Genomic DNA, 10,431 nt, shown 5'->3' with positions numbered 1-10,431 from the left:
AGGAGCCCTGTGCAGGAAATCCAAGTGCACGAAGCACCGGGGTCGCACCTGCGTGCCGGGGTCCGGCTGGGCTGTGGTCCCTCGCTGCAACCCCGGTGCAGGATGCTCAGAGCTCCTGAGCAGGTGTGTGAACAGAGAGGTTTCATTCTGCCCTCTCGGCTTTGCGTGCCTGTGGGACATCACACGTTCTCGTGGTGAACGTATGATGGAGCAGCTCAAACAGCCACATCCCCCCAGGTTCTGGGCGTGCGAGGACAATTCTCCATGGTACCCAGAGCACCCGGAGCGCAGTACCCACGTTTGGGATTTTATCAGCTTTCCCACACGAAACAAGGCTGGCAGGAAAAGGGCCTGGCAGGATGCCCTGACTTCCCAGTGACTCCCGCAGGAGTTCAGTGAAAGCTGGTCGTTCCCCAGACTTCGCTGGGCATTCCCCACACCCTGCTCCCTGTAAGAAAACCCCAAGAAACAGCGGAACACTTTTGATGTGTTCAGGATGGGGAAGTGTGTCCGGGGAGATGCTGAGTCCTGCGGGGGACACTGAGCACCTGCCTGCTGTGACCCGAAAACCTGGACTTTTGGGGCGCATTGTCCAGCTCCAGGGAACATGCATCTGTCCCAAATGGGGTGCGAACAGCCTCAGGGACTTTTCACTTTAATGCCTTTCAGTTGTACGTATGTGCCACTGTGGGAGGACATCTCAAGGCTCGGGAGATGCATGTGCATGGCAGATTGGGGCTCTCAGGTGAAAGGAGCCACTGCAACTCATCACCAAGACAGGACTGAGTCAGGCTGAGCCCTCTGACCAAGAACACTTTGGTGTGTGACCCAACCCAGTGAGTTCCTCTTAGAAGGGTTCAGCTCCCGCTGGGGATCGGGGTGGTCGGGGATCAGGGTCCCCAAGGCAGAGGGGACCCCCGCAGAGGAATCATGACTCCCCAGGGCAACAAAGGTCCCTCTAGGGATCAGCCGCTCCAGGGGCTCTTTCCCCGGGGATGGGGCCCGAAGGCGCGGAGCCCCCAAGGCGCCACCGGCCCCTCACACCTGCGGGCCCCTCACGGCGCCCCCGCCCCCGGCCCCGCCCCTCCTCGGCGCGCGCCGCCCCGCGGCATTGTGGGATGAAACAGGATGTAGGCAGAACAGCGCGGGCGGACGGGCCGGGCGCGGCGGGCCGCGCCGCGCCGCAGCCAATGGGGGAGCGGCGCGCCGGGCGGCGCGGCCAATGGGGTGGCGGCGGCCCGCGCGCCGCAGCGGGCGGGGCGGTATTTGAGAGCGGCGCGGCGCCGGGGCGCAGAGCGCGCGGGGCGCCGAGCGGAGCGGAGCGGGCTGAGGCAGCGCGGCCGGGCCTCTCACACCTCCTTCTCCTCCGTGCCGTGCCTCGCCCTCCCGGGGTGGCCCTGTCACTGTGAAAGGTGAGCCATGTCTCCGCCGGGCTGCGGGTCTCCAAGCCTCCCGTGTGCGGGTGGCGGCGGGGCCGCCCCGAGGGCGGAGGTCGCTGCCGTGGCCGGGTGCGAACGGCTCTCGGGGAGCGATTGGAGCCCGCCCCGCCCTAAGGGTCCGCGCCGCTGCGGAGCCGGTGCCGCTCCAGGCAAGGTCACCGCGGCCTCGGGCGCCCCCGGAGCTCCCCCCGTGAAGGTCACGCAGGGCTCCGGCTCCCGGGAGCCCTGCGGGGGAAGGGGCTGTGCCGCGCCCCCTCCCAGCGCCCTTTTCCGCCAAGGTGGTGGATGCGGTTTGTGCAGGGGTTGGGCCCCGTCCCCAGTCGCCAAATCCATGCTGTCCTAGCGCTGGTGGAGCGGTGGGTGCTGGGCTTGGGCCCCGTTCCGAGCCGTGGGATCTATGCCGTCCTGGTGGGGTAATGGTGGGTGCTCCCATCCTCGCGATCCACGCTGTCCTCTTTGCGGGGGGTGGATGCTGGGCTTCAGCCCCATCTCATTGCTAGGGTTCTATCCTGCCTGGAGAGGGAAAGAGTGGTTACTAGGGGGCTTGTGTTCTATGCTCTTCCCAAAGCCCCAGCTTGTCCTACTGCAGTACTGGGCTTAAATATTAAAACCTTATCCTACTGTGGTAAGAAAAGGGTTGGTTGCTGCCTTGGGCCTAATTTCCCTCCCAAGGCCTCATGTTGCCCTGGAGTGGCAGCTGGGGCTGTGGTCTTCCTTCTCAGGCACCACATCCTGCTCTTGAGGGGAAGGAGTGACTGCTGGAGCTGTAATGTTACCCCTTCCTAGGCCCAAATTGCCGAGATAGGTGCTGGGGCTTTGTGGTTTTCCTCAAAGAGGGCCAGATTGGGTGGCAAGACCCTGAGAGCCACCTGTGATCTTGTGGTTTAGGGTTATGATGTGTCTGTGGTGCTGCTGGGCTGCCTCTGCAGGGTGACCCTGTAACCTCCCAGGACTGAGCAGAGACTGGGGCCCTGCTGTGTTCTGTTCAGGTGGGCGCAGGGTGTGACACTGCCAGCCCCTGCTGTGGCTGGCCCTGGGGGATGCTGTGCCCTGGGCCAGTGCAGGGAAGGTCTCCTGGCCAGCGAGTGCAGCCCTGCTGAAGGATAATCATTTTTTCCTCTGGCGCTGTCGCCCGCGGCAGCACAGGCCTGCACTGGGATGCTCCTGGCCTAGACAATGAGGAGGGAAGGTGCCTTTTGCAGGTCGCTCTGTGGCTGCTTATGCAATGGCAGGTGCCCTCTGAACTCTGGGAGCAGTGCAGGTGTGTGTGAGGGCTTGCTTGCTCTTTCCCTAAAGAAGCTTTTCTGGAAGAATGCCCCACAAGTGGATTTCTGTTGCTTCCTTCTTCCTGTGGACTGGACAGACACCCAGAAGACTTTTCCAAGGGTGGTGAATCCAAATCTACAGGCAGTTTGGGCTGTTCTGAGCTGTGTCTTCTCTTCCCTCAGCTTCTGGGCTGCGGGCAAAGCCCCACTGGCTGAAACCACGGCATGGGAAGGAGCAGACTGCCGGGAAGTGGCTTTTCCAGGGCTGTGATAGGGGCATGTGCTCTCTGTTGGCAGTGGAACTCAGTTCCTGTCATTCCTCCGGCTGCTGTTAGTGTGTGTTAATAGCAGCGCTCTATTAAACACTATATCTAAACTGTATAAATTAAGGTCGCAATAGAAGTCCTCAAGTGCAGGCAGAAGGAAGAATTGAAGTATTGTAATCAGAGGGCTGCAATTATGTAACCGGATTCTCTTTCTCTCTGGGTAGCAAGCTCCTTTAATTGCTGTAACAAAGCTACTCCTTCAGTTTTCTGGGGCTCTTCCAGGAAGTGATCATTGCAGCAGATTTTTTTTCACTCCACAGCAGAGCTAAAAATGTGTAGTTTCACTGTTTCAAAACACACTTACTTGGTAGTATCGCTCAAGACTTAGAGTGCTGTAAAAGGATTTAGGAACCTTAATGGTGCTATGCAGGCTTAATTGGAGGCACTCCTTGCCATTAAGAAGCTTATTCCCACAAAGTTTTAATGTGCTGGGGTAAGAGCTGCTGCAAGGTGAGCAGCTGGATCCCCAGGTAACATGTGCCTCCCCAGGCCTCGAGTGGGGAATGGGAATGAGAGCTGTGGTGCCCAGAGCAGGCCTTCATGGTGGTCCTTCTCCAGGGCTTGAAGAAAGACTGCAGTGTTGGGATCGTGAAACCCTGGTTTTCTAGGATAAGAGGAACTGTGCTGGAAAGTTCCCAGTGCTGAACACCTCCCTGGAAAGGGCACGTCAGAGCTAATGGCTGCTGTGGCTGCTACAAAGCAGTTTAGTTTTGAGAGCAAAGGGGGCTGCACACCTCACTCCAGAACAAGTCCTGGGCTGCAGTAGCATGCTGGTTTTGGCAGCTGTGTTGTGGTTCCCAGTTGAGGAGGGGGCAGGAAAAGGAGAGCTTTGCCAAGCTCTGTCTCGGTAGTGGGCCCTGCTTCCCCTGCCCTGTTTCCAGGCTGCAGTGTGGTGTTAACCTGCTTCTGGCTCATCAGACTGGCTCTGTCCCCTGGGAACAGCTGAAGGCTCCGTTTCATGGCAGAGCAGCAGGGAACTGAAAGTGTGATGATGGCTGAATGTGGAGCAATGCTCCTTCCAGGCTAAACTAGCAGCAGGAGCTGCGACACCTGGGATGGGGTAGAATAAAAGCTCTGCTCTGAATGAGCTTCCTGAGCCTCTGTGCCCGTGGCAGACAGTCTGGGATCTGTTGCTTGCAAGGCTCTGAGCATGGGATGCTCCAGAACACTGGTACACCTGGACGGCAAACTTGGCTGTAGCCTATTGATGTGCAGGAGGGCTGTGGCTCTCTGCAGATCCCGTCTCCTCCCACACAGAAGCTTTTCCTGCGTGTGGGTAATGCAGGTGGTGATGCTGGACTACCTCTGCTCTAACCTCCTGCCAGTGCTCCGGCTGTAAGGGGCACCTTGGCCTGGGGCTGCTGTAGGCAACCCCGATAAACTCACTCTGGCCATAGCAGGGGTTTGTGGATCGCCCTGTGACGCAGCCTGCACGGAGAGGACAAGCTCTGATGCACAGGAAGCGTCTCCCGTTTGGGAAGGGATTAAAGGAATCTATGTTCTGCCTTAGGTTCACAATGTCTGACAGAAAGGCTGTGATCAAGAATGCGGACATGTCCGAGGACATGCAGCAGGATGCTGTAGACTGTGCTACACAGGCCATGGAGAAGTACAACATAGAAAAGGACATTGCAGCATATATCAAGAAGGTAACTCCGGGATGAGGGTGCTGTGCTGGCTGCGACTTCCCAAAGCTCCTGAGTCTGTCAGGAGCTGAGTGGCTGAGGCTTCATGCTTGCGTGCTGGGAGGGAGAAGATACTTGGCTTCTTGGCTGCTTTACTGCTGTTTTCAAGAGGATGGTGTGACTTCTGCAAGGTCAGGGGAGGGCTGTGGCAGAGCTCTGGCAAGCTCTGAGCAAACTGCAAATGCTGTCCCTCAGGATTTGCCAGCCTGGAAAGGGCTGGCAGCTGCCTCTGCTTAGGACTTGCTCCACAGACCTGCAGCACCAGTGCACTGGTGTCACCCCAATGTTTCACCTGGTGGGCAGCAGTGCATGTGTGCTTCTGGGATGGGCCTTGTGCAGGAGGATGGGCCTTGTGCTGGCTGCTGGAGCTGTGCAAGCTGCTGTCTTAGAAACAGTGCAAGCAGCTGCCCTGGCTGGTGAAGAGGTTCTCTCCCCATTTGCAGGAGCCTGTTAATTCAGTCTCATGCTTGATGGCACCTGGGGAGCTGTTGGTTCCTCCTGTAGCAGCTTCTCAGAATGGCCAGGAAAAGTGCTCTTGGAGGAGGGGGATCTTACTTCAGAGGCAGTGAAGTCCTGGCACCTGGGCTGGTGTTTGGGCCTTGCTTGTAATCTAAGCTTGAAGGCAAAGGATTCAAAGGTGTCTCCTGACTTCTCAGATCACTTTGAGGCATGACTTAGCTCTAAGTGCTTGGGGCAATGCAGCCTGTAAAGTGAGGGAGTGCAAGAGAAGGCATCCAAAAAGAGCTTGGCCTTTATTTCATGAGAGTGTGTTGGGAGAAGGGAAGCAATTTGATGCACCTTCGTGCTCTGGCAAGAAAGCCTTTTCCTTACTTCAAAGGTTACTTGCAAACAGCTCAAACTCTTCTGCTGTCTGAGAACTAGAACTGGCTTTAATCTTGGATGTTGGGTCTGTTCTTCTTGCTCTGTCTGGGGGGAGGGAAGGGTGTTCTTGGGTGTTAATTAGAGGGAAGGAAAATGGTCTTTAACCCTATCCTGCCTGTGAAGTAGGAGACTGTTGAACCAGCATTCAGCTCACTTACCTCTGACCTCTTGGGTCTTTGATCTCTGGCCTGTCAATCTGCTCATTTTCAGCGTGGATTTTCTCCCCTTTGTGTACAAGAGTTCCAAATAGCAGAAGCCAGGCTTTTCTTCCTTCCTTTTTTTAGGTGACCTTTAAGCTCAGATGCCTTGCTGGAGCAGACATGCCAAAACCTTTTTTATTTTTTGTGAGTGGGTTTGGAATGGGAGAGGAGGATTATTCCCCTGATTAGCCTACACACAGGGCTGTACCAAGGAAAGCTCTTGCATCTGCTCTTCCTGCCCAGGGCTGATGGTGCTCCAAGGCTCAGAAGATGTTTTGCTTGTGTTGAATCCTTCAAACAATCCAGTGCAGAGGTTTGGTGCTTAATTTAATAGTGTCTCGCAGTGGGGTATCTCAAGATGCTGCAGGTGGGAGGAGAGGTGATAGTGTGTGAACAGAACCAGCTCAGAATTTGTGCTTAGAACTATTTTGATGTGGGCTTTCTTGGCCTTAATGCCTCTCTTCTCTTTCTTCAGGAATTTGACAAGAAATACAACCCAACTTGGCACTGCATTGTTGGCAGAAACTTTGGCAGCTATGTAACACACGAGACAAAGCACTTCATCTATTTTTACTTGGGTCAGGTTGCAATTCTTCTCTTCAAGTCTGGATAGGAAGTAGGAGCGATTTGAAATTTGGACTGTAATGCACTGATGGCTGAAGCCACGACTCCCTCTAACATGGCTATGCCGCTGCATGGACTGTATACTATATTTAATGTGTATATGTTGCAGTAAAAATCTACTTCTGTTTAGTTGCCTGGGAAGAAGGCGGCATTTTTTTGTTACTGCTTTTTTTGGTTGTATTGCACTAGGAAACCTGTAAATGCTTAAACAATGGCCTTTACGTGGGAAGAAAGAAAACTATTCCACAACAGCTCCCTCACTGGTAACTCCTTCTTTGAGGCTGGGAAAACTTTTTTGGGCAGGCCAAAAGCCCCAGACTTCCTTACTGAGTCCTGTTAGACTGTTAATCTTGCAAAGAGGAGCAAAGCCAGTGTGAGCCTCTGTCCCACCCTGCAGACTGTAGAGAGCTGGCTCTCCCAGTACCCTTGGGGCAGGTCTTAGACCTTCCCTGAAAGCTGATGGGGTGGCTCTGGGTGACGTGGCTTCCACACCCAAGGTGATCTCCACCTTTGACTGTGATACAGGCTTGCAGCTGGCACCCCTCGGTGTTCTTGCTCAGTGCCCTTCGCTGTATTTTTGGCTCTGCTGAAACATTGACCTAGACTTGAGTAAGCAATTCAGCATGGTCTAGAAGGCTTCAAAACCAGCCCCTGAGTTCCTGCTTGTTGCAGAAAGCAGCAATCCTGTGGCTGAAGTCTTTAGACCTCGATACCGAGTCTAAAGCCACGTGGCCCGGCCCCGCAATGGAGTAGGATATCAAATTGGTGACTACTGACAACAGCTCTATTCGGCATGTTTGTAGCCAGTTGTCTTAACACTGCCTTAACTTGATGCTCTCCTTAAAGCAAGCTAGTCGTGTGGAAGATTTGTAAGTGGCCACTGTCTCTTTTTTCTTTTTTATTTTCTTTTATTTTTCTGTAGCTAATAAGCTATTTCTGGAGGATTGTCCTCCATGTTCTGATATCTGCTTTTGTTCTTAAAGCACAGTACCAAGAAGTTAAATTTACATGTGATGTTTGTGTGAAGGAAACTCATGTGACATCTGCTTCAAAGGCAGACAAATGTCTTGGTCTCCAATAGGTTCAGCAGTGATGTTGTCTTAGTACGTACTGACTCGGGATTGCACTGCAGGAAGTTCTGACCTGGGTGTGCAGAAATGCTGTGTGATGGCAAGTAAATCCCTGGTGCTCGTTTTAAGCTCTAATTATTGGTTTGCTGACTAATGCATTGGCAATACCACTGGGCTGGTGAGCCCAGCTTGTGTTCCTGAGATTAATTTGGTGTTGGGAATAAATCATTGCTGGGGGCAAAGGGCAGAGTGAAGGGAGCTCTTTGTGAAATGATTTGGTGACCCAGGTTGATGACTTCCTGAAGTAAAAGTCCTTCTTGTCTCTGTGCAAAATCCAAAGTATGCCTAATTTTGTATTATGGGTAGAACAATGTTGTAACTAGAAAGAATGTAGCTGTCATAAGTTCATGTCGATGGAAATGTCTGCACTGGGATAACGTGCCTTGGACTGTCTGGGGCACTCGTGTGGTCTTCTCTCTTCAGAACTCCACTCTGGGTCTGAAAGGAGAATGTTTTGGGTTTGTTTTTTTCCAAGCATGAGTCTAATGTGAATCTGTTCACGGTCTCTCGTGGAGCAAGATCTGTTCCCTTCATAACTGCAATTGCTCAAATACCATTTATTTTTTTTCAAACATTAAAGGTGAATTGACACATTTAAACAGTCTCTGTTTTCTTCTTCCTTACCAGCTTTCTTGAGCAAAGCCTGTCCTTGTCCACAGAGGGTGAGCAGCAATTTCTCTGCCCTGGAAGGTGCTGATGACCCAAAGATGGCAGGTCAGGGAGGGAGAAACGGCCGGAAGAGTTTGGGTGGCCCCTCTGTGCTGGTGCTGACCTCCAGCTCAGCTCAAAGGCTGAGCCAGAGGGGAGACATTGAGGGAATTGTGTCCTGCTGCACCCTGATGGGATGCTCTGTGACAAGTAACCTGGATCTGATGGCTGGGAGCTGACCTCTTAATGGCTTGAGGCAGCTTCCTGCAGGGGAACGTGTCTCCCTGCTCCCCAGGAAAGCAGGTTTTCCCTTCAGGCCTCCCCCCTGTGCTGCAGAGAAAGCTGAGCGCTGAATCTGATGCATTTGATGCCTCTCACAGCGCGGGGGCTGCGGGCTTACCCTTAAACAACCTCCTCAGCTTGTTATCTTGCTCCCGATGCAACCTAAATTTGGGGTTGTGGCCTCGGTGATATTTTGGAAAAGCTGTGGGCTCTTCCCAAGCACAGCAGTGTAACAGCTCTGCTGTGGCACAGTAACACCAGCGTGAGCAGCGTGACTCAGCCCGGGCGCTCCACACGGGCTGAGTGCTTGCAGCACGGCTGTTACACACAGGCCATCTGCTCCAGCCTGCACCTGCCAGCGCCCCAGAGCAGGGGTGGTTTCTACTTTAGGGGAGCTGCCAGTGATGCTCTTTTCTTGGTAGTCCCAGCCTTTTAGCTGGGAGTGGAATTGCTGGGCTTAAGTGCCAGCTGGGCTGTGCTGGGGCTCTGCATTCCAGGCCTGGCTCAGTTAATACTGTGGCTCCAAGGAAATGTGCAGTCATGTGGGGCTGGGCTAGTCAAGCCCCTCTGTGCACGGGGCCCTCAGGCAAAGCAAGAGGCAGAGAAACTGGATCCTGAACCCCAGCTGCAGTACAGGAGGCTGCTGATCCAAACCTCAGGTGAAATGCTTTTGCAGCCTGAGTTTCATCTGGGAAACCCCCATTCCAGTCATGTATCCAGGGGCTGTGGTACTGCTGGAAATCCATCTCTGGTGGGATGGGGAAGGCCCTGCCAGGGCTGGAGGGATGGTGTGCCCTGGAGCTGACACACACCACTACAAAGTGGGCTTGGTGCCCCCCTGGATGTGTCTCTGCAGCAGGAGTCCTGCTTCAGGCTGAGGAAGAGGAGCTGTTGCTCACATCTTCAGGAACTAGGCAGTGAAACAGAGCAGTCTTTCCCCTCAATCATCTTCCTTGTAGCACTGGGCCCTTGAAAAACACAAACTGCCTAAATTTGAGCAGTGCTTCCCTCTACACAGCTAAGAGCAGGGAGAGGTTTGGTCATGGAGCTGTGTCCCACTTCCCTCCCCTCCCACTGCCCAGCAGCTGACAAGGCTCTTGGCTTTGACTTTTTCCATTACTGGGCTCCACTTTGTCTCCAGTTTCCACCAGGCACAGGTGTCCTGGATGATGCCTCGGAGCATTAACTGTTTCCATGCTGGAGAAACCAATGGCACTCCCAGGACAGCTGCTCCATTTCAAGCTATTTGGAAACATCTGGATCTGGGACACAGGAGTGGAAGGTATGTATCTGCAGGGGGAATCATCTGGAGGAAGAAACTGCTTCCAGATGTGATTGGGCAAAAATGCTATTGAAATGTAAACTCAGTTTATGTTGTGCTGCCTCAGAAGCGCTCAGAAAGCGCCTGGGTGCAGGGGAGGGACTCTGAGGCTGCTGCTGTGGGGGAGTTCTGGGTGCAGATGTGCCTGCAGATGTGCGTTCGCTGCGGGGAGCTGTGTGGTTTGTGGCTGGTGAGAGTGTCACATTATTTTCTCTCTTACCAGCCAAGTCATTCAGTTCCTCATGCTGAGTATTTCTTCCAGATGCTGGAAGTGCCTTACAAAAGCGGGGAAATGTGGCACTGGAGAGCAGAGAGGCTGGGGAGCTGTGCTGTGTGGGTATCACTACAAGACACTGCCTGGGATTCACTCTTCTACAGAGTAAGCATTGTGTAAAGCCACAGGAGAAGGTGCCAGCCCATTTCCTTGCCTGCCTGGTACCATGTTCTTCCCTTCTCTGTGACCAGCTGGGACTTTGGAAAGGGACAAGAGGCAGCCTAGGCTTGGGAGTTGTACATTGCTCCTGTGGGAACACCCAGGCTGCAGATCAGGGCTGTCCTTGTGTCCCAACCAGCCTGCAGCATTGCCATTGCAATGTTGTGCTCCAGGCACATGGAAGTAGAGTCTGTGG

General features: G+C 53.9%; 1 protein-coding gene across 2 annotated transcripts; it reads left to right on the top strand.

Annotated features, from left to right (window-relative positions):
- Positions 1 to 1,263: 1,263 nt before the first annotated feature.
- On the top strand, positions 1,264 to 6,565 carry DYNLL2 (dynein light chain LC8-type 2). 2 transcript variants are annotated; one of them, XM_021533013.2, is made up of 3 exons: positions 1,264 to 1,412; positions 4,541 to 4,679; positions 6,273 to 6,565. In XM_021533013.2, the coding sequence occupies exons 2-3, from the start codon at positions 4,548 to 4,550 to the stop codon at positions 6,408 to 6,410; spliced, it is 270 nt and encodes an 89-aa protein (XP_021388688.1). In that variant the 5' UTR covers positions 1,264 to 1,412; positions 4,541 to 4,547; the 3' UTR covers positions 6,411 to 6,565. The 2 variants fall into 2 exon arrangements, with proteins under 2 accessions (XP_021388688.1, XP_021388687.1); XM_021533012.2 differs by lacking the exon at positions 1,264 to 1,412 and having other exon boundaries at positions 4,527 to 4,679.
- Positions 6,566 to 10,431: the final 3,866 nt, after the last annotated feature.

Source organism: Lonchura striata, chromosome 20 (genome assembly GCF_046129695.1).
Source record: "Lonchura striata isolate bLonStr1 chromosome 20, bLonStr1.mat, whole genome shotgun sequence".
NCBI classification, from domain to species: domain Eukaryota; kingdom Metazoa; phylum Chordata; class Aves; order Passeriformes; family Estrildidae; genus Lonchura; species Lonchura striata.
Note: the sequence above shows the minus strand (reverse complement) of the source record. Positions and strands in the feature narration are given on the sequence as shown.